This window comes from Ovis aries, chromosome 15 (assembly GCF_016772045.2).
Source record: "Ovis aries strain OAR_USU_Benz2616 breed Rambouillet chromosome 15, ARS-UI_Ramb_v3.0, whole genome shotgun sequence".
In the NCBI taxonomy this organism is placed as follows: domain Eukaryota; kingdom Metazoa; phylum Chordata; class Mammalia; order Artiodactyla; family Bovidae; genus Ovis; species Ovis aries.
In genome coordinates, this window is record NC_056068.1 from 76,610,294 (window position 1) to 76,634,392 (window position 24,099).

Below are 24,099 nucleotides of genomic sequence, written 5' to 3' on the forward strand. Positions count from 1 at the left end.
TCAGACTCCCAAGAAACATTCCATTCCGCTTAGGAGGGCTTTGGAGAATGGTTTGCTCATGGTGGCTTTTAAAATAAACTGAGGGTTGCCAGGCTGAATGGACTCCCTGCGGGGTCTGTGACCCGGTTCCAGGCCGGTGCCCAGCGGGCTCACCTCCTGCTGGGTTGGCGGACCTCTCATTAAACATGGTTGCCTTGCCTGTGCCCCATTCTCGGGGGATGAAGTGGAAAGTCTTGTACCTTCTCTCCCTTCCTGTTTTATAACTGGGGAAACTGAGGCCCAGGAGAGTCAGGAGAAAAGTGATAACAACAGCCGATGCATAGCACACTTTTTATTAACTTACCTACAAAGGTCAAGGCAAGGGTCACCGTGGCATAGTGATACAGCTAGATACAGCTTCAGATCCTGGTTTTGACTCTCTGAAGCTGTGTGATCTTGTGTAAGTAACTAAGCCTCTCTGAGAGGTATTTTTTTGCTCTTCAAATATTGATAATGATACCTATTCTAAAGAGCGGTTGTGAGCAGTAGAAATAATGGTTGTACAGTACCTAGAGTAATGACTGGCACCTAGATAGTACCTGATCACTGGTCTTTATTATTAGTAGGGATGCAATGCGGGCCAGCCACAGCATAAATAGTGTCTTCCAACCCTTCATGGACAGAGAAGCCTGGTGGGCGGGTTAGTCCATGGGGTCACAAAGAGTTGGACATGTCTGAGCATAGCACACAGCACAATCCTGCTTCACAACAGGAATGACCCGAGGAGCTGGTGAAAAGTACAGATGCAGTCTAAGAAAAGGCCCTGGGATGTATAACAAGCTGCTGGGTGACTCTTATTGGCCCATTTTGCAACACATCCAGGAAGCCTTCCCTCCAACCTCTTGCTTGCTTCAGTCCCTGTGCACCTGGCCCCGTATTCAGCAAAGATTTTGCTTGAGGGTAGACATGATTAAAAGGTCAAATATCATTATATACTCTCAAAGAGAATGTGCCTTGAACTTTACACAGTAGATTTCTTCCTGGAAAGCTGCTTGCAAATAGAATTTGGTGTGTGCCTATGTGTGCATGTGAACAGATGTATATTTAACACCTAAGTTTGCTATTCAAAGGAATGCAATCAGTTCAGCTAAATGAATATTATATGTGTGGCTATTAAGTGCTGAGGATACAGTGACCAATAAGAGGCATGCCCTGTCTTCAGGGGTCTTACTTAGGGTCCAGTGTGGTAGATAAGGTTAGCACAGGAACCACGGAGGGAAAAGGGTGCCCAACTCAGCGCTGGGGCAGCTGGGAAAGTTCTAGGCGAGGTGACATGGGAAGAAGAGACCTCTACACTGGAACCTAGTCTCAAATCCTTCTGGAAAGAGAATGGTCCTTCCCTAATTCATCCCTGCGTAAAAAATGGACTTTCACACCATGTTGCCCTGGATTCATTTACACAACCAGGCAGCTGCACAAATACTAGGTTCCTGCCATGGGTAAGGCACTGAACGAGGTGTTGTAGGGCAGCTAGGGAGAGAAAGGCCCAATCCCTGCCCTCAGGGAGTTTATACCACACCTGTTTAGGATCCAGCAGGATTATTCAGGTCTTAACTCCCTTTCCTGAAAATACCGTGTATTCTGTTTCATCACCATATTGTGGAGGAACGCAGTTCCGGCCAACACAACCATGAGCATCGTATTTCATCCAGGAGATAATCCAAGTGTGTGCAGGCATCCCCAGGGCTGCTTGCAGACCCTCCATGACGTGGTGGGAGGCTTCTGAGGTGGCCCAGTGGTAAAGAATCTGCCTGTCCATGCAGGAGATGCAAGAAATGCGGGTTGGAGTCCTGGACTGGGAAGATCCCCTGGAGAGGGAAATGGCAACCCACTCCAGTATCCTTGCCTGGAGAATCCCATGGACGGAGGAGCCTGGCAGGCTACAGTCCATGCGGTCACAAAAGAGTCGGACCTGACTGAGTGATTGAGCATGTATACACATGAAGCTATGGAGGCCTGGATGAATTCTTGGGGTCTACAGGGTCTGTGAGTGTCTGGGGCAACCTGAAGACCCGGAAGCACCCGAGGTAAGGGATGCTTTCCTCCCCCGCCCCTCCCCCACTGCTGTCATCAACAGGAATGTTTTCAAACGACCTGTCTCTGCCCTGAGAAGAGGAAGAGTCAGGAAGGAACAGCATTCCTGGTGAATTACGATCAGTACACCATGTCCAACCAGTCCATCCTAAAGGAGATCAGTCCTGGGTGTTCATTGGAGGGACTGATGTTGAAGCTGAAACTCCAATACTTTGGCCACCTGATGCGAAGAGCTGACTCATTGGAAAAGACCCTGATGCTGGGAAAGATTGAGGGCAGGAGGAGAAGGGGATGACAGAGGATGAGATGGTTGGATGGCATCACCGACACAATGGACAGGGGTTTGGGTGGACTCTGGGAGTTGGTGATGGACAGGGAGGCCTGGCATGCTGCGGTTCATGGGGTTGCAAAGAGTTGGACACGACTGAGCAACTGAACTGAACTGCACACCATGTTTACACGAAAGATGGCAAGGTATTGCAGTAAACACCTGAGGTCCCCTTGCCTTATGCTTTCTGTGTGTGGTGCCCTGGGAGGGAAGGCAGGCTCCCATCTCCCAGATGGCAAACTTGAAGCACGAGGGGTGCCTGGAGGCTGTGCTGGCCACCTGGTGATTTGCACCCAAATCTAGCCCACACTTATCATGTTGCCTTTCAAAGTCTCCTCTCTATATGAGCCCCTCAACCTTGCATTCGCTGCTCCTCAGAAGGCCAAGCCTGAAGCATCCACCTCCTGGTTTTGTTGTTTTTTTTTTTGCCAAGTTGCTTCCACTTCCTGGGCCACTGCCCGGCCTCTAACTGGCTGGTGAAATTCAACCCATCCCTCCAAGCCCAGCTCACGTGTCACCTCTCCCTCTGGTTGGAATTCACCTCTGTCTCCTCAGCACTCCTTGTTTGGCCTTTTCACTCATTACTTTTTCTTGGGCAGCAGGCTTAAGTCTCTCAGATCCTCACTTCTCTCCTCTGCGCTTGGGCATAACATCTGCAGTAATCTTTAAGCCTTTTCGGGTAGCGGACTTCTTTGAAAATGTGACGAAAGCTGCTGGAAGAGCTACTGTTGGAAGCCCACGGTGTGTCAGTGTCGGGCCTGGGGTTTAGGGCTTTTCCGCTCATGATTTCAGGTGACTGTCAAGTCTCTCTAGCCAGGTGCCAGTATCATCCTCACGTTACAGATGAGGAAAGGAGGCGCAGAGAGGTGAAACGCCTCTCCGCAGGTCACACAGCTGGTACCACTAGCAGAGCCAGGTCTACCCCACGGCAGAGTCGGTGCTAATCTCTGGATCCGCTCCAAAGCCCCGCTTTCAGCCTCCCTGGCCCGGGGATGGGGCGGGGGGGGGGGGGCGGGTTAAGACAACACACCGCACGTCTCCTGCAGTTTAAGGGTTCATGCGCCTCTAAGCCACCCACTGGTCAGGTCAAGCAGGCCATCGCTGGGGTGCCATCCTAACGCAGGCCTGGCTGCTCCCTAGGGAGGGGTCTCGGTCCACATCTGGCGACCCAAACCTGGGGGCCCCGGAGCCGGGGCCGCGGGTACAGGCTCGTGGTTCGGGAGCCGCATCCCGCGTGCCGAGTCCCAGGAATGTGGGAGGGCTGAGCGGAGAGGGCGAGCGGGGCGGGGGCGCTTCCTCTGCCCGCCAGGAGGGGAGCCGCCCGGGCGCGCGCGGGTCGCGCCGCCGCCCCCTCCCAGCGGCCCGGCCGGCCCGGCGGGGGCGGGGGCTGCAGCGGGAGGGCGGCGAGGGGCCGCGGAGCTCGTCAGCCGCCCGGCCGGCCCGGGCGGGAGGAAGCGATGAATATTCAGAGGGGGAGGGGGAAGGGAGGGGGCTGAGCGCTCGCCGCGGCTCCCTGCAGCCGGAGCCGCATGACGCGCGGAGGAGGCAGCGGGAGCCGCCGGGGCCGCGGGAGCCGGGATCCGGGCGCCGTGCGCCGGGGGTGGGCGCCGCTTGCTCCGCCCTGCGAAGCCCCTACGCGTCCGGGGACGCGTCCCCCCCGCCGCAGCCGCGCCGGGCTCCGCCGTGTGGCCGCCGCCGCCGCCGCTGCCATGTCCCCGGGGAAGCCCGGGGCGGGCGGAGCGGGGACGAGGCGGACCGGCGGGAGGAGGCGGAGGCGGAGGCGGCGGCTGGAGGCGGTGACTCAGGCTCCGGGGCTCGGGCGCACGGCGGGGCCCGGCTCGCGCGTCCCGGGCACGTTCCAGGGCGCGCGGGGCATGAAGCCGGCGGCGCGGGAGGCGCGGCCGCCTCCGCGCTCGCCCGGGCTGCGCTGGGCGCTGCCGCCGCTGCTGCTGCTGCTGCGCTTGGGCCAGGTGAGCCGCCGGGTGGTGGGCGCCGGGGCGGGGGTGGTGGTGGCGGGGGTGCGGGGGCGCGAGGAGGGGGGCGCCGCGACTGCAAGCCCCTGCACCTGCCCGGGCGCGTCCTGATTGCGGGGATCGGGGCAGATGGCCGGGGTGGGGTGGGGGGGGGCCGCTCCGCGTCCCCGGGGCCCTCCCCTCCTGGAGGCCGGCCTCGCGCGCCGGCGACCCAGCCCTTTCCCCGGCTCCCGCGTCCCCGAAGGAGGGCGGCGGGCTCGGGGGTCCCGGGTTGCAGGGATCCGGAGCCTCGCCGTGGCCGCCCCCCGCGCGGGCTGCAGGCAGTCTCTGGCCCGGCCCGGCCCGGAGCTGGTCACATCTGGCGGGCGCGGGCCCGGCTCGCCCGGCCGGAGCGGCCGGAGGGGGCGTGTTTGCGGAGAGCTCCGACCGCGGAGCCGGGCCGGCCTGGCGGAGCGGCGGCCGACCTCCGACCCGGCCCGCGGGGGCCGAGGGGCGGGGCTGAAGGGCCGCGGCCGGCGGGGAGCCCGGGCCGGGGCCGGGGCCGGGGCCGCGGCCGCGGCGGGTGGTGGGCGAGGCGCGGGGCCTCCGGGCCGCGGGCGCTGCTTCTGGGGAAAGTTGCAGCCCCGGGGGAAGGTGGCTTCTCGCAGGCGTGCCTCCGAGCGACGGTCCTTCTCCCGGAGAAGCTGCCTGCTTTCCCTGGGTGCTTAATTCGTGCACTGTGGGCGCCGGCTTTCCCTACTCCCCCCCCCCCCCAGCCCCCCCACCGCGCGCCCTGTTCTCGAGCTTCGCTTTTCAGATAATGCGGTGCCTGGCGTTTTGGCGATCCGTCCCCCTGAAAAGCGCCGTTTCCCCTTCATGGCGTTCCCACAGGGTGAGGCAGGGCAGCCGAGCGATGTCCCCATTTCACAGACAGGGAACTGGAAGGAGAGAAGTGAAAAAGCAGAATCGCCCAGCCCCGCCGCCGCAGCTGAACCAGCGCGTTCGTTCCCTTCTAGGAGCCTGCTACGGTCTTGAACCCGCGATGGAAAGGGCCTTGCCGGTTTTGTGAAGGAAAAAATGTCTCTTTTAAACCGACGGCAGCTCTAAGAACAGGATGTTTGAAACCTGGGAAGCGAGTTATTGACTAGCGAGGGAACCTGGCTTCAGGGAAAACTATCCTCCCCCCTCCCCCCAACCTCACGCCCGGCCCCATCCCAGGTCCCTTCCTTTTTCTTTCTTTCTTGAAATTGAAGGCTAGTTGATTTGGACTATTGTGTTAATTTCGGGTGTACAGGAAAGTGATTTGGTTATATGTATACACGTATGTATCTTTCTGTACATTTTTGATTCTTTGCCGCTACGGTTTACTACAAGGGAAAACTTTTCAAGCACAAATAAAACGATTGCCTGAGAAGAGGAACATCAGCCTTGGGGCAACAATGCAGCCCAGCAGGCAGGACAGGAAGGTAGCTGGGGCCTGGGGGCTCCAGAGCTCTCTGCACCCGGAGGGCTCTCTGGCTGTCAACGTCCCTTCAGTTTTCCTGGGCAGGCTTTGACCAGTCTCTCTGGAAGGCCTAGAAGGTGCGGTGACCTCCTGCAGAGAAGGTGTGGCTAAGTGTTTCAGAAGACCAGCTCCAGGGCCAAGTTCAGTCTCCTCCATCCTCAGTTAATTGCTTTTGTAGGATGGGACCACCTGCCCCATGGGTTTCCCCGGTGGCTCAGTGGTAAGGAACCTGCCTACAATGCAGGAGACGCAAGAGAAGTAGGTTTGATCCCTGGGTTGGGAAGATCCTCTGGAGGAGGAAGTAGCAACCCACTCCAGTATTCTTGCTTTGGAAATTCCATGGACAGAGGAGCCTGGTGGCCTATAATCCAGGAGGTCACAAAGAGTCCAGTGAGACTGAACACACACACACACACACACACACACACCCACCCACCCCCACCTGCCCCATGGGCTTGTCTGAGGGGCTTTCACTGGCCAGTGTCTGAAATAGCCTTATGAACACGAAAGGGCATCCAGGTGGGATTATCATTAAGGTACAATGTGTATGGACTTGCTCCTTGTCCCTATAAGGAAATTCATGGAGAACAGTGTATGAGATTAAAAAAATGTCACCTTATATTGAAGATCTCTTGTACCAGACGCGGCATTTATTTTTAGTTTGCTTTGGTACGAATGTGTCTTATAGCAGTTCCCGCTTTGCATGGGCCTTAGTGGTTGCTAGCTCCGTTTGGAATCAGCGAAAAGTTTCTTGGGTAAATTTGTTTCTTGCCCAATCCTTCCTTGTGTTTCAGTAGCATTTGCCGTGCGACACTTGTCCCCTATTCAGATATTTCCTTCCTCTCTAGTTTGTTCTGTAGAAACTTGAGGAGTCTTATTTCTCATTTTTGGATGCATTATAAAATGGGAAATGTAAAAGACTTTCTGAAAAAACATCTTCAAAATCCACATTCGACCATTCATTTTGATGTTGTGTGTTTCAGGGAGTCAGTGCATTTTTGAGCTGGACCAGACTTCAAGATAGCTCAAATTCCTTTTTTTTTTTTTTTTAAAGATAAGGCTTTTGAGGCCCAGGGAAGACAGTGATTGGACTGAGGCCACCTGGCAAGATGGTAGAGGAGTTGGGATGGGATTGAAGCCTGTGTCCCTTGCCTGTGTCTCTGATTTTCATGATTTTTGTTGTTGTTACCATTTTTCACTTTGCTCTTAATTTTACTATAGGCACAGCGCTGCCTCACTGTATACTCCTGAAACTGTGTGTATGAATAGAGTTTTTCTTTTTTCCATCTTTTTGTGGGATCTTCCCGGGTCAGGAATCACATCCATGTCTCCTGCCTTGACAGGTGGATTCTTTACCACTGAGCTGCCAGGAAAGCCCTAGAGTTTTCCAAGTCAAATCGTATTTTCCATGTATATGTTTGGCTGATCGCCTTTACTGTCCACCTGAAACTATCACAGCATTGTTATCAGCTATTTACTCAGATATGAAATAGAAAGTTAAAGTCAAATCATATTTGAGATGGAAAGTCATATTTGAGGTGTTCAAAGCTTATACATTTAGGAAATGTGGGTAAGGGGTCCGATTGTCTCCCTAACACTTGGTTGGCTTAGTAAGGCTTGGATTGTGTGAGTGTGTGTGTGTGTATATTTTAAAATGAAATCAATGGTAGCAGGTTGAAAAAATGGGCAAGTTGTGGAAAAAATGCACTCTGGGCATTCATGAGGACAGATACAGAAGCAGGGAAGCTGAGATGCTAGAAGCCTCAGTGTTTAGTAGGACTGGGGAAGCAATTTTTGAACCTGTTTCCTCATCCCCTTTCTCCGAGGCAGGAAGGATGGCTGGGGATGATTCCAACATGTGGGCTTGACTGGTTACAATGACTTCACCCATTCTCCTAGCATTTTTGCACACTAATTTTGGTTTGTATGTATGTTTTAGGCAATGTGACAAAGCTATCCACCCCTCCTCCCTTGGTCTCCTTCTCTCGAGAAAAGTAGTTCTACAGATTCCTTTTGAAATCAGCTTGATCATGGACTGCTTTAAAATGAAGGAAAAAAAAACCCCACAAAAACCCAAACCACGAACTGGTGACTGACAGCTGTTTTGTTGGTCTTATAGTGTTTTGGATTTGCTTTTATTTTCTTGTTTCCTGGTGAATAATAACTGTTTGTGTTTATTGTCTCTTGTAGCTAATCCTTAAGTTTGCTTGCCTACCTGTTTCATCCAGGGTACAAAAAATATTTTGACTCCTTCAAAATTGCTTATTAAATTCCCATAGAGGCAACTTTAAACATTTTTGTTTTGCTTCAGAACAACAATGGAAAAAACCGAATGATTATGTTTTGTTTGCAGGCAATTTAAGAAAACAGAGCAAATTGGTTTATGGTTAGACTGTGACTTTGAGCTGACTTCAACCTTAGCCCTGTGATAAAGATAACCCTGGAATACCCAAGGTTTCCTAAGCAAAGAGAATCTTGGCTCCCGAGTGAGCAGTTTTGGTCAGCAGAGAGGTTATTTAGCTCCTAAAAGTAATTTTTGCTTGGGATTGAGACCCAGGCAAAGTTGCTGGGTTTAACCAGCACATCATCAGCAATTACTTACTTAGTTTATTCACTGCTTGGCCAGGGGAATTATTTTGAGTGCAGGGTAAGAGGCAATTTTCTGTGCATTTCCCTTCTAATAGAATGCTGCTACTAAGACTGTAATTAATAGGTAGCTTTATATGTGGCAGGTGTTGTGCTAAGGGTTTTAATGCACTATCCCATTTGGCCATATCAGAAATAATTGAGAAGTAGGTGCTGTTCATGGCCCCATCTTATTTTTTAAAATTTTACTTATTTTTAAAATTTTTTGGCTGTACTCTGTGACTTGTAGGATCTTAGTTCCCCAACCAGGGACTGAACCTGGACCCTGGCACTGAAAGCATTGTGTCCACTGGACTGGACTTCTGGGGATTTCCTGGTCGCATTTTATCTGGGAGAAAACTGAAGTTCTGAACTTACCGAAGACTCATCACAATAGTCTGTGGCAGAGCTGCGTTTGCCATCTCTGGCGCTCTAGGTTACTCTCCCGTGCTGTGAGAAGGTGTGTTACGGAGTCTTCAGTGTTCAACTGGAGAGGAGGAGACACAAATGAGCCTGCCTGCGAGAGGGAAACAGACTCGGAGAGACCAGACTGGCCGCTGCCAGGGCAGGGGGTGGGGGAGGGATGCAGTGGGAGTTTGGGGTTAGCAGACACGAACCATTATATATAGAAAGGAGAAACAACAAAGGCCTGGTGTAGAGCAGGGCAAGCTATATTCAGTAGCTTGTGATGAACCATCATGCAAGAGAATTTAAAAAATGTTTATATAGGTATAACTGAATCATTTTGCTATGCAGCAGAAATTAATACAACACTGTAAATCAACTACACTTAAAAAAAAACAAACGGGGGAGGGGGGAGAGGAGGTGACTGACTTGTGAAGGACCAGCTTGTAGGGCCTTCCCCTTCCCCTGCTTATGTTTGTTTGGGAGCCTGAATCTGCAAGGCGGGTCTGCCTTAGTGGAGATGGAATGGGATTTGGGATGGAAAGACCTGGGTTAGTAGGTCCCCCCTCAGTCACTTAGTAGTTGCATAAACTTGGGCAAGCCACTTAACCTCTGTGACTTCTCATTTCCTTATCTGGAAAATGGGACTAATACTTCCTGTTTCACCGGGTGGTTGAGAGGATCAAGTGAGATAGAAGGGGAACTGCTCCGTGAAATCTAAGGCTCAAGTTCAGTTGGGGCCTCTGCTGTTATCTGGGGAGAGGATGTGAGGCTTCAAGTCATTTATTTGTTGAACAGGTATTTATTGTCTCCCACAGAGTGGTGCAGAATAACCCCAGGGGTGTGCAAAATGAACTCACATACCATTAAAAATAGTAATTATTCGTTTTAGGGAGCTTTTAGTAAAAATGTAAGTGATATGTCAAATCCATGAGTGTCATGCTAAATAAATTTGTGTGAAGCTTAATAAAAAAGTTGAGCTGAAGGAAAATATTGAGGGGACTTCCCTGGTGGTGGTCCAGTGGCTGGGACTCCTCGCTTCCAGTGCTGGGGCTGAGGGGGCAGGGTTGATCCCTGCTCGGGGAGCTAGATCGTACCTGCTGCAGCTAGAGATCCCGCATGCCCAAACAAGGATCGAAGATCCCATGTGCCCCAGCTAAAACCTGCTGCAGCCAAATAAACAAATACTTAAATAATAAATGTATTTTCAAGAGAAAAATATTGAGTAAAATAATGATGTAAATAATGGTGTGGTTATGGCAGCCTTGTGAATGTGATACCTTTCTTAAACGGGGGACGCACCGCCTGGGGCCCAGGCAGTCGTGGTGATCGAGAGAGGCAGCCTGGCTCCGTGTCTCTTACAGGCTGTGGGCTGGCACCGCTTGGATCACCCCCAGCTCACCAGTCACAGTTGTGACACAGGCTGCTGGTGGTGTCCTTGCTGCCCCCTGCCCCACCCCAGCCCCCGCCAGAGAAAGGGCTGGCCCTGGGTTTGCCAGGGAAGTGGTGATGAGAGGGACAAAGTGGAGATCCCTGGAAGCTACAGCTGTGTCAGGCCAGAGGAGTCCACAGCAGTTTTGTCCCCGCTCCCTATGGCTTTCCAGTGGCTTTTCTGCTGCCCGCTGGGAACATAGGAGCTGCAGGAAGTTTGCTATTGCTTCCTTATCAGCCTTGGGATTCTGTGATAGTCACCCTATTGTCTCAGCCTTTCCATGACATGTAAATGCCTGGGTGAAGGGTGGTGGTAGTGAGACAGCAGATGGGGGCCACTTTGAAAGCCAAGTAGTGTCAGCTCCCACAGAAGGTCTAATTTTAAACATGCAAATAATTTTCAGTTCCACTTTTCCTTCTTCCTGTTAGAGGGAAGCTGTCCCCTGTTGCCTCCTCTGAGGCTTGAGCAGACAATGTTGTTATTATGTCACAAACTATCCCCTTCTCCAGAGCAGGGATGGGGTGGTGTTTTTCTGAGTGCCTGTGCTGGCCCCAGCCCAGGATTGTTTCATGGCTTCTGAGAAGAGATGTGAGTGAATATTAAAAATTAGCACCAACACAGAGGTTCTTAATCTTTAGGGGAGGGCGAGGTTTACAACCCCAGCAGAGTATGTATATGTAAAGACTCCTCTCCCTAAAAGAAATGGACATATTTACAATTTTGTATCCAATTTCAGGAGTTTTACAGCTCCTTTAAAATAGCCCATGAAGCCTAGGTTAAAAACCCTCCAGTCTAAAATTGTCACAGTTACAAAAGTATCAGATAACCACTCTGGGTATCCTTGTTTTCCTCCTAGGGGGAAAAAATGTTTCTATGTAATATATTTAAGTATCTTTGTTCATCATTTAAAAAAGTTACATCAAAGGAAACCTTATATATACATTGTTTTCTACTTTTAGCCTTTTACTTTACTTAGTTATCTTGGAGATTATTTCTTATCTGGACCCATTATTCTTTTAAATGCCTAATATTCTGTTGTGTGACTTTACCACGGTTTATTTGGCCATTCCGGTCAATGGACACTTTAGTTATTTTCTGACAACCCCCTCCTTCCCTTTTTTTTTTTTTTTTTTTTAACAAATCATGCTTCAGAGAGTGTGTTTGATACATATTTCTTGTAACTTTCAGGAGCCATAGGGTAAATTTCTAATTTTAGGATGGCTGGCTTAGAGGGAACCTGCATTTGAAAATTTGATAACTGTTAAATTTTCCCATTTGTACCTGCACACATAGGCTTGGAGAGTCTCTGTTATCTCCATACTGTAAGCTGAACTGAGGATTGTTAAGTTTTAAAATATGTATCAGCCTGAGAGGTAAAAAATTATATCCTGTTACTTTTAGTTATATCTTCAATTTTGAGTTAGTTGAGCATTTTTTCAGGCTATTTGCATTTCTTCCTTCCTTTTTTTTTGGTGGGGAGAGTTAACTCCCTGTTCATTAAAAAGAGATTGTCTTTTTGTTATCTATTTCTGTGCAAGCTCTTTGGAAATGAAGAAAGTTAGTCCTTTTCTCTCATTTGTGTTTCAAATGCAACAATATAATTCAAATCTAAGTATATCTAAAATATGACTATTTTAGATGCAACCCTTGTCCTTAGGAACTGAAATTTAAATAAGACCTCTGGGTGATAAAGAGTGTATAGACTTTGTAGCGAGACCGCCAGGTTGGAGTCTTAGCTCCACCATCTAAAAGCTGTGTGTTTTGGGCAGGCACCTTAACCTTTCTGATCCTTGGTGTTCACATTTCTAAATTGCTAGTATAACAGTAGTACCTCTCACACAGGGTAGTTGGATAAGTTAAATGAGATCACATTATGTTAAAGTTCCTTGTAAATTGATCTCGAAATATAAGAACACTGTTTCACTTATTCAAGGATTAGATTTTTAAAGTTAGAGCAAAAGGACATAATTCTGAATTGTAAAGATTGTGTTACGAAATTTTAAAATTGAATTTGAGATTAAATCCACAATGGATAGTATACATACACATATACATATATATATATATGTATGTATCTATGGCATCCGGTCCCATCACTTCATGGGAAATCGATGGGGAAACAGTGGAAACAGTGTCAGACTTTATTTTGGGAGGCTCCAAAATCACTGCAGATGGTGACTGCAGCCATGAAATTAAAAGACGCTTACTCCTTGGAAGAAAAGTTATGACCAACCTAGATAGCATATTCAAAAACAGAGACATTACTTTGCCAACTAAGGTCCGTCTAGTCAAGGCTATGGTTTTTCCAGTGGTCATGTATGGATGTGAGAGTTGGACTGTGAAGAAGGCTGAGCGCTGATGAATTGATGCTTTTGAACTGTGGTGTTGGAGAAGACTCTTGAGAGCCCTTGGACTGCAAGGAGATCCAACCAGTCCATTCTGAAGGAGATCAGCCCTGGGATTTCTTTGGAAGGAATGATGCTAACTGAAACTCCAGTACTTTGGCCACCTCATGTGAAGAGTTGACTCATTGGAAAAGACTCTGATGCTGGGAGGGATTGGGGGCAGGAGGAGAAGGGGACTACCGAGGATGAGATGGCTGGATGGCATCACGGACTCGATGGACATGAGTCTGAGTGAACTCCGGGAGATGGTGATGGACAGGGAGGCCTGGTGTGCTGCGATTCATGGGGTCGCAAAGAGTCAGACACGACTGAGCGACTGAACTGAACTGATATACCTATATATGTATATATGTGTGTGTGTGTGTGTGTGTGTGTGTGTGTGTGTATAGATAGATATATTAAAATGTATAATGTGAAAAAAATGTCGGTGTAGGCTTCTCTGCTAGGGTAATTTAAATTATATTTCTCTTCTGACAAGTTGAATTAATATAGGTTAAATGAGGACAAGATGTCACTGAAGAGTGGCCAGTGTGATCTTTGTCCCCAAAGAGCATAGAACTATTGACCGTGTCCCTTAAAGAAACAGGGTCTTCCTTGAGCATTCCTATCTTTGTGACCTGGCCAGCTCTGACTGTGGCCACCTCCTATCTCTGGGGACATTTTCTCTAGGACGATGAGGCGTTATTTTATGCTGCCAACTGAAAGTTTGAAGGCGTTATTCTTGGCTGTAATTGCAGAAGATGGGAAGTTGAGAGAGTCCGTGCCGACTGGTCCACCTTGTTTCCATGGCGACAAGGTGATGCTGCAGTTCCTGCTGCTGGCTGAGGGGCTGCCATGTTCTCACGTCCGTCTGTCATGGGGTTTACTCCTTCCCCACTAGGCATGGACCACACTCATTGTCTTATTTTGCTGAGACGCTGGCATACTTTACTATTTATGGAAACTAGAATATCATTTTTTACCTATTTGGTTTGCAAGGCCTTCAACATATATGATCTCATTCAGTTCTCACAGCATCCCTGAGCTTGTCATTGCCATTCCCATTTAAGATGTGACTTGGACTGTCTCTCTGTGACTTGTCTTGTCCATTTCAGGTGCCATCTGTCTGTTGTACAATAATAATGTACATTCACTATATAGCCCAGTTTTTAGCATTAGTCAAATTTAGAATTAGCTTTCAAGAGGCTAATTGGCCAGTTGAGTCCCCTAGTTTGGTTCATTCGTAATTATTAGGTTGAACCATAGGAAATTACTGTTTTTGGTCCTTTGAGTCCCGGCAGTTGTATATGGTTCCATCTAATATGCTCCAGGAAATGTTCTTTTATAGTGAAGTTTAGAAAACCAAATCATAGACTTGCATGCTGTAAAGTGGTATGTTTGAAACCATGGGTCATAAAATCACTTTAATGAGTTACAATCAGCATTAAAAAATGATAGAATAGAAGATATTGGCATCTTCTGCAGGTGGGATGGGCAAGAACTGCTTAATGAAAGCATATATATATATTTGTGTGTCTGTGTTTGCACTGAATTGCATATAAATTGAATTCATCACGGCTTCAGTCATTGCCAAGAACACTGCAAGCCACCGTTACACGGCAAGGAGAGGTGGAAGGTGTTGGTCAGGGAGGGGAGGTGGTTTCTGTCTCTAAAGACAGTGGAAACTAGCATAATGTCCCCAAACGTGCATCATCAGTGCCCACATAGATGACTGCAGACCATTGTGCAGTGGCTGGCACCGGAAGGCCCTTAGGAGGGGAGTGGGTTGACTGGCAGCTGAGGAGGCCTGACCTTAAGTAGCTGCCCTTCTGGAAACTTCAGGGGGACCACCCCAGTGAGACAAGTTATCGGCCGTGCCCTATATTCTTTGGTGAATGGGTTTGGTTGGGAGCTGACACTGTCTGTCTAGTGTGTCGTGTACTTTGAAGAAAAACTTAGGACCTTCTCAGGGGAGCTGAGACTCTGAGGGGTTGTCACCTGCCTGTTGAGTAGTGGGACTCAGACTCACAGCCTGGCCTTTTTTTTTTTTTTTAACCTTCAGGCCATGCTGCCCTCAATCCACTCATGCTGATTGATCCCCAGTTGCCTGGAGGATCCTGACCTAGAGTGTGACTTTATTCCCCTATGAGTCAGTTCAGGGATTTTTTTTTTTTTTAATATAAAAATTTTGAAAATACAGATAAATAAAAAAAGAAAGCAAGATTATTATCTGTAATCTCCACTCCCTTGAAATTAATGCCTGGTACCGTTTTCTGATGAGTGATCTTTGTCTTTTTTTATGCTTGTTCTGTTTCTACTAAAATAGGGTTACCTGCTATACATGCTTTATAATTTATATTTTTCAATTTTTTTAAAATTGGGGTAGATGCATTTGTAGGGTGTATCCCAGCAGCCCACCGCATAAACATGAGGCTTCTTCTTGGAAGGTCGCTGTTACTCAATAGAAAAGTGAAAGTGAAGTCACTCAGTCGTGTCTGACTCTTTGCGACCCCATGGACTGTAGCCTACCAGGCTCCACTCTCCACGGAATTCTCCAGGCAAGAATACTGGAATGGGTTGCCATTTCCTTCTCCAGGGGATCTTCCCAACCCAGGGATTGAACCCAGGTCTCCCACGTTCCAGGCAGACGCTTTAACCTCTGAGCCACCAGGGAAGTCAGTAGAAAGTCTTTTGAAAAAAACAAAAAAAATTTTTTTTTTTAAACAAACATGGTTACATCCAGAAAATTTTCAGCAAATACAGAAGACAACAAAAAGAATCTCTGTCCCTCTGGGGTATGAGTTCACTTTCCTCTGCTAGTCTCAGGGGCATTTTGTAAAGTACTGATAGTATGTTGCAAACATTTCCCCCTTGAGAGTAAATACTCTTTCCTTCTCTAACTTTTAACTGTTGCATCTCATTGCGTTGTATGGCTGTACCTTAGTTTATCTCATTCATCTTGTGATTAGTTGTCTAGTTTGATTCTAACATATTTTGCCATGAGAAAGACTATTTGGATAACTATTTGGATAACTTTGTGGTTAAATCTGAACACATCTGGTGAGTTGGGGATCCGTGGTGATAATAATAGTAGCTACCATAGGTTGAATAGCCATTATGAATTGTGAGGCCTCTGTATGTGTTAACTAATACAATCCTATGGTGTAGGTACAGGGAAGGAAACTGAGGCCAGAGAGTTATAATCTGGACCATGGCCACAGCCTGTGCCAGGACCTCACCCAGCTCGTTGTGGGTTTCCTTGAGGACACAGGGAGATGTGGGGGGCATTGCCCCCATGCGCCGGGGTGCGACTGAGTCTCCTGGAAGGACAGCTGGGCTTGAGGGCCACTCTCACAGGTGGGAGAGCCACCTTCCTGAGGGGGAGGGGAGGCCCATTGACATTTGCTGCTCACACGCCGTGACTTGGCAGGAATGAAATGCTTCCCAGAACCGCAGAAGGTAAGAGTGTCTTGGCCATGGATTTTAGATCCTGAAGCTCTAAGTGGTAAATTGAAAGTGAAAGTGAAGTCGCTCAGTCGTGTCTGACTCTGCGATCCCGTGGACTGTAGCCTACCAGCCTTCTCCGTCCATGGGATTCTCCGGCCAAGAGTACTGGAGTGGGTTACCATTTCCTTCTCCAGGGGATCTTCCCGACTCAGGGATTGAACCTGGGTCTCCCGCATTGGAGGCAGACGCTTTAACCTCTGAGCCACCAGGGAAGCCCCTCTAAGTGGTAAAGGCTACCTGAAACTTTGGGGCCTTGGCTCAGATCCAATGATGACATAATGGCATGGCTTTGGGGTCTTGACCTTCCTTTTGTGAACGAATTTGGATTTCATAGAGCTTGAAATTGGGCATGGATGACATGTCTTTGGGGTGTCCCAGGAGAAGAGCAGCATGACAAAGGGTGTGGGCTTTAGCATCAGCAGAACATGCATCCAAATCCATGTTCGTCTTCTGCAGCCTTGTCTTGGAAACTTGTTACATCACCTGGGAAAATGGTCATAATTACTGGGCCACATGTTATTAGGGTTAAATGAGGGAAGGTATGGCTTAAATGTGAGCTCCCAACTCACCTGTAGTATCATGGTGTTTCCTGACTTTGGGCTATAGTTGCCATGCATCCAAGGAGAAGACCTGCTGTGTAGGTGTTGAGACAGTTTCTGCCTTGGTGTCCAGGAGTAGTATTGTCTAGAGTGGTCACCAGACCCTACTGCGTGAAGAGAAATTGTAGGGGTACAGATGGGGGCTCTTATTTCAGATGACACGCTAGCATGTCTGAAGATGTGGGCATATATTCACTGTGAATCACAGTGACCTCTAAAAGAGAAAAATGTTAATTAAGCTGGAGCAGGAGATCATCAGACAGAGGGGTGGAGAGAAAGAGGTCACATACAAGCAGCTAGAGAGAGTCAGCTCTTCCTGGAGGAAAATAATGGCCCCGTGTGCCTTTTCTCCCTGCTGGTGAGGTCATGCCGGCCTGTCACATTCTTGCTTCAGGCAGGAAACATTTAGCCAGCACTAATCTCACCTTTTAGATCTAGCACGCTGCAGCCCAGCCTGTCTCTCTAGGGTAGCTGTACCCATCCCGGTGACCTATAGCTTGGCTTCATCATCCAGCACCTGTCTTCAGACTTCCTGCCTGAATCCATCCCTCGAGGTCCTCTCCTCCTGCAAACCGCTCTACCTGATACCACCTCTGATTCTGCATTCTCGTTAGAGTTCAGACCTGCTGCTGAAATTGTTTCATAGCACCGACCCGTGCACCTCTCCAGTCAATCATAACCTCCAACTTAGCTTCCTTGTATCTGGCTACTGGGAGTCCATCCCTGTGAGAATGGATGTCAGAGGGCTTAAAGTCACTTTGGGGACAGTCTCACCAAACTCTGGGCTTGTTTCTGGAACTGAGAGACAGTGTGTGCAGTTGTCGGAGCCCAGGCTCTTGAGGAAGAAGACTGCATGGGAGTCCCATGAGAAAGCGTGTTTCGTCATGTGGTTTAACCCCCCTGTGCCTCATTTTGCTCGTCTATAAAATAGTGGTGGTTGTATGATTCAGCTCTAGGGCTGTTAGAGGAAGCAGCTAAGATAAGGTAGGCATTGCAAAGAAATAGTCACCGCTTGTTGAATATCAGTAGAGATTCCCGGGGGGCTCAGTGGGAAAGAATCCGCCTGCCAGTGCCGGAGATGCAGGAGAGACGGGTTCAGTCCTTGAGTTGGGAAGATCCCCTGGAGAAGGGAATGGCAACCCACTCCAGTGTTCCTGCCTGGAAAACCCCATGGACAGAGAGCTACAGTCCATGGGGTCACAAAGAGTTGGACATGACTGAGCGCCCTCACACATGCAACTAAATATCAGTAAAAGTTACAAAAAAGGAAAGGGACTGGACGGGGGTAAGACTCAGGCGCTCGGCCTCTGTCTGACCATAAAGTCTGTGACCAGCCATTTGATTTCCTTTGGAAGAGGCACATGTGGTACTGAGCCTTTGCTGTCCCCTGGAATCTGGCCTTTAGGCTTTGAGGCTGTATCCCAGGGTCACTGGGGGTGAGAGGGGACAGCTACTATTCCTTTAGACCAGGGCTTCTCAACCTCAAATAATCCCTCATTTGGGGGACTAGTCTATGCACTGTAGGCTGTTTGGCAGCATCCATCCCTGGCCTCTGCCCATTGCCTCCCGCAACTTGTGACAATTAAAAAACAGTCTCCAGCTACTGCCAAATGTCCCCTGAGGGGTAACGTTGACTTAGTAGGCGGGCCCAGCTGTCCCTCCATTCCCAGGTGATGATGTCACTGACTTCATCTTTTCTTTTTTTGGTTGGACCCTTTTAAAAGTCTTTATTGAATTTGTTACAATATTGCTTCTGTTATATTTTGGTTTTTTGGCCAAGAGGCATGTGGGATCTTCCCTCCCCGAGCAGGGATTGAGCTGCACCCCGTGCATTGGAAGGCGAAGTCTTAACCCCTGAATTGCCAGGGAAGTCCCCCGCTGATTTCCTCTTGTGAGACAGTCACAAGATCTCAGCTAACAAGTGCATTTACAGATGTGACGAATAGCTGCACCGCTGGGTCTCAGAAGAGGACTCCCATTCAGCCTCTGCTTGTGCAGTGAGTACCTTTCAGGGATGCTATGCAGGTCAGGTGCTGTCCTGGGAGTCTCGGCACCCAGGAGTCGAGTCCTGTGCCAGGCTCCTCCCTGTGTGCTCAGGCTCACTTTCTTCCTCTGCAAAATGGGAATAGCTGGCACTGTTCTCATCCTGCCCAGTGGGACAGGAAGCCCGTGTTAATGTGATAAGTGTGGTTCGAAGCTTTCCTGCAGGGCATGTGAAGTTGAAGGAAAGGCTTCGTGTTTATTAGGAGTGAAGCCAGATGTGCCGAGTTCCGCACAAGAGATAGACTGGTCAAGAGGAGATCGCATTACACAGAGGCACTGCCAAGTTCCCCCTCCCACCACCTCCCTAGAAGATTTTTCAGCTTTTTGAGTGTTTTGCAGCCCCAGAGGTAGGCATAAGCCTAGAGATAATGCCTTCAGAGCCAGTGACAGGGAGACCAGCAGGAGCAAGGCTGGAGGATGAACCCTGGAAAACCTGCTGAGATGGTGGTAGCGCCAGCCCAGGGCGAGGAGGGTTGAGAAGGGTTCGTGCATGGTGCTCAGTGGTGTCCAACTCTCTGCGACCCGACAGACTGTGGTTTCACCAGGCTCCCCGTCCCTGGGATTTTTTCATGCATGTTACTGGAGTAGGTTGCCATTGCCTTCCTCAGGGGCTCTTCCTCACCCAGGGGTTGAACCTGCATCTTCTGTGTTGGTGGGCAGGTTCGTTACCCACTGAGCCACCTGGAAAGCCCTGTCCAAGAGGGTTGGGTTTCTGAAAGTCTGATATTGACGCAGCTGTTTGAGGACATGTCACTTTGTGAAGTCAACAAAGGGTTCCTCCCTCAGTGTCGGTCACGGCTGGTCAAGACATACTCTTTCTAGTGGCTCTAGTCTTGTACCCAGATTCCAGCAAGTTCTCCCAAGCTGGCCACTGGTCTGCCACATGTGGTGCTGGGCTCCCTCTTCATCCATTTCATTCTGGCCATTTCAGAGCTGAGGCACAAAGAGGTGAGGGGACTTGCCCAGAGCCAGGGATGGGGCTGCTCAGGAATCTTTCTATTGCTTTGTGATCAACAGCAATTTAAATAGCTTTCAAAGCCTGAATTTTCCTGCATTGCCAAATGGGGCTAATAAACACCTCAAAGGATTCTGATTGAGATGCCATGAGAAAATGCATGGGGAGCCCCCCGCCTGGTGCCTGGCATACAGAAGGTGCTCCATAAATGCCAGCTGCTGTTGTTATTATTGTCTCAACTATCAGTGATAGCACAGGGCACCAGCTTGGATGAACTTTTCCAGGAATGGGAGTGGCTTGCCTGATCTAAGCATATAGCCAGTCTCAGGCCCTGCTCAGTGAATGTGTGGGGGGTGCACCTGTCTGGAGGGGAGGGGGGGGGTGTCATGGGAGGACGGAGAGCCTGGGATTGAGAGAAGAGAGCAAAGGAAAGCAGAATCTGCCCTCAGGGATGGACTCTGCGATCTCCGTCAAACCACCTGAGCTCACTGGCACGCTACTTGGTGGTTAAGTGTGGCTTATCAGAAGATAAAAAGGATCCTCATCTTGAAGAGTGAGAAAGGACCTTAGGGACATTAGGCTAGGACAGATGGGTTCCAGTTTGAGTCCATTTTCAAGTGGTTGATAGTGGCTGTGCCAGCCCTCCATGGCAGGGTTCTTAGACCACTTGGGTTGGCCTCGCTCCGCTGGAGAGAGTGCTGGGATCAATTAGTGATGTCTGTCACAGCCACAAGCAAGGCAAGAGGTAGCACAGGTTTATTTGCTCTCGTTGATTTCAGCTGAGACACTGAGGCCTAAGTACTCACTAGAGGGTCACCCAGCAAGTCATAAAACCACAAAAATCTCTTTTGGAAGGGATCTTTTAAGGGTATCTAATTCTTGGGTTTCATCTCCGAGAAAGTGATTTTTTGCTGGACTGTCTTTAGAGAGAAGGAGCTTGCTGCCTCAAAAGGTGGCTGGGTCTGTCTTTGGGCACCTCTCCGGTGTGCGTGCTAAGTCGCTTCGGTTGTGTCCGACTCTCACGACCCCGTGGACTGTAGCCCTCCAGGCTCCTCTGTCCATGGGGTTCTCCAGCAAGAATACTGGAGCGGGCTGCCGTGCCCGCCTCCAGGGGATCTTCCTGAGCCAGGGATCGGACCTGCGTCTCCTGTATCTCCTGCTTTGGCAGGTGGGTTCTTTACCGTGAGCGCTACGTGGGAAGCACCTTTCCTGGGTGGCACTTCTACCGCAGGCAGGGAGAAGGCCTTAGAAGCCACTTCTGGTGGTCTCTTCCCCACCGTGGCTGTACCTGAGGAGCTTCTAGAAAATGCTGATTGGAGGCCCCCCACTCCAACCAGTGGGATTTGAACTTCTGGGTGGGTGGCCACACACCTCCCCCAGCTTTGTTGTTTCATTTTTATTTTTCCAGACGCCTCACGTGGTGTTAAAGTGTGGCCAGGGATGAGAATCACCAAGACCAAACTTTTTGTTTTTTGAATCAGAAGTCTGGAAAGCATATGGTTGTCCAGGTCTAGTGAGGCAGGGGAAGGAAACTAGGGTTTCTTTCTTCATAAAGGGCCAGCCATATACTAGGTTCTTTTAATTTCCTGCAGAGGCTCTTTTTGTCCCATAGAGGTGTGTAATCCCGCTGTTTAAACCCACGTGGCTTCATATATAAACCCATATGGTGTGTCTGCAAGACCCTAAACCTTGGGTCTGGATGACCAGATCCATCCTTCCTCTCTGACTCACCCTGTTCACCTGCTCCTTTTTGCCGATTCCATTCATGCTGGTTCTCTTGTAGCAGACACTGGTACTCACCCCGCTTTCTCCCTTGGTGGGTTGGGAGGACTTGCTACACGTTCTTCCCCAGATCCTTCTGGTTCCTTCTCAGGCTTTAACTCAGGTGACTTGCCCAGACCCCTCCAGCCCTTTGTCCTGCTTCATTTCCTCCCTGCTTGCCAGAAACTGTCTTAGTGGTTTGCTGTTTCTATTTCCCTTGTGGTTTAGCCGCTGAGTCGTGTCTGACTCTTTGCCACCCCACGGGCTGTAGCCCACCAGGCTCCTCTGTCCATGGAATTTCCCAGGCAAGAACTTTGCAGTGGGTTGCCATTTCTGTTTCCCTGTTCCCTGGAATAAGAACTTCAGGAGGTAGGGACCCTGTCTGGGTCTCTGCTCCATCTCTCATGACTTGGACAGAGCCTGCCTCAAAAAGATGCTTGGTAAATGGATGAATTAAAAGAACAACCTTGACATAGACCTGGTATTATCCCCAAGTTGCAACCAACGAGGATCCCAGTTAACCGCCTCTCAGTCTCATATTCTTTCCAATGATCTCATAATGTTTTTACCTTTAGCCATGACAGCCCGAATGTGCATGTGTTTGTGAGAGGGCATGCTCTAGTTTAAAAAAAAAGCCCAGATTTTTAAGTCCTTTGGACTTCAGTTTGAATCCCTGCGTCTTGAATCCCAGCACTGCGTCTTACTAGCTGTGTGATCTTGGGAGATTATGGAACCTGTCTGAGACCCAGTCTTTCTTGTCTGCAAAATGGAATGACAGGCAATATTAATGCTTGTGCAGCTGTGCTAAGTCGCTTCAGTTGTGTCCGACTCTGTGTGACCCCATGGACTGTAGCCCACCAGGCTCCTCTGTCCATGGGATTCTCCAGGCAAGAGGACTGGAGTGGGTTGCCGTGTCCTTCTCCAGGGGATCTTTCCGACCCAGGGGTCGAACCCGCATCTCTTCCATCTCCTACATTTGCAGGCCGGTCCTTTCCCACTAGGGCTGGCCACCTGGGAAGCTCAGTGTTAATGCTTAGTTGGCATGGATTGAATGCTTTATGTGTGCCAGGCACTGTGCGAAGGGCTTCATGTGTTTGGACTGAGTGAATCCTCATGACCACCTCAGGAGGAGGCTCTCTTTTTGCCTTCATTTTGTAGGAAAGAAAAACCGAGATCCAGAGAGGTTAGGCAACCAGCCTGAGGTCACACCGTGAATCCAGCCAGACGTGAGAGTTCAAACTTTGGCAGTTTGGTTCTAGAGTCAGAGTGTTTTGAATTTATGAAACCATATCCGGGTGGCCCCAGATGGGTGGTGGTGATGAGTCCCCAAGGCTTGCTCAGGGTGTTGAGCCCAGGCACTCAGGGAGTGTGGGCAAATGAGTGTATTTCCCATGAAAAAAACAAAACAAAAAAACTCTTTGCCTCAAATATTTAATCAGGTGTCTACTTTGTGCCTGGCATTGTGACTAGGGCCAGTAAAAAAAAAATTAAAAAAGAAAAGGTCTCAATCCTGTCACTCCAACTCATCAGCCGTTTATGCCTGACTACTTGGGCACTTCTTGTGGTTGTGATGGTTTTAACTGGACATGTGACTTTATGACTGCTGGGCCTGGGTTGGGCATCAACTTGCTGAGGCATTTTCTGGAAGGACTTGCCCTGTTCTGATAAATGGAAGTGTGAACAGCCATGCCTGCATTTCCAGTAGCTGCTACACTTTGGGGTGAGCAGGCCTCAGGGTTGATGTGAGACTGAGAAGCCTCAAGTGAGTTTGGTCTTTTTTTTTTTAAATTATTTTTTCCTAATTATATTTGGGTGGCATAACAACATTAAAAGAAGCTGGAGAAATGGGGGGGAAAAGCCATGTATCTCTCCTTATCACAGAACTACTATATTTTAAAGCAGTTACAGCTATGATTTAGTCCATGCGGCTTCTTGTTTAAGATAATTGTGATCACTGCTATTAATATATTCAAAGTGGATAATCAACAAGAAGCTATGTATAGCACATGGAACTCTGCTCAACATTGTGTGCCAGCCTGGAAGGGAGGGGGGTTGGGGGAGAATGGATGCGTGTGTATGACTGCGTCCCTTCGCTGTCCACCCGAAATTATCACAGCATTGTCAACTGGCTACACGCCAATACAAAATAAAAAGTTTAAAGTTTCGAAGAAAATAAATAAAATAATGGTGATCACAGAACAGGGACAGTTTCAGACCTCTGAGGTCAAAAGGCCAAATGAAGAGCAAAACATTTTTCCCCGGTGATACATGGATGATATAACCATGATTTTTAATAGCTGCAGGATTCTGCACGGGGTGAATGTTCTGTAATTCACTTAAGCTTTTTCCTATTTAGAGTTTTAGGCAGCAGCCAATTTTCCCCTTGTTACAAGTAATGTAGGGACGACCATCTTCATGCCTGTTGCTTTTTCTGAGAAACAGAAATGATTTCTTCTGGATTAATTTCCAAGCATCTTTATAATCTTTGACACCACTTGGCAAATGACTTTCCAAAAGGGGTGTATTGTTTA

General features: G+C 49.0%; 1 protein-coding gene across 1 annotated transcript in view; it reads left to right on the plus strand.

Annotated features, from left to right (window-relative positions):
- The first annotated feature begins 3,928 nt into the window (after positions 1–3,928).
- PTPRJ (protein tyrosine phosphatase receptor type J) overlaps positions 3,929–24,099 on the plus strand; it is a 174,994-nt gene continuing 154,823 nt past the window's right edge. The window contains exon 1 of the mRNA XM_060400140.1: positions 3,929–4,371. Within this exon, the coding sequence (XP_060256123.1) occupies positions 3,931–4,371 (441 nt within the window). The 5' untranslated portion in view covers positions 3,929–3,930. The remainder of the gene's footprint in view (positions 4,372–24,099) is intronic.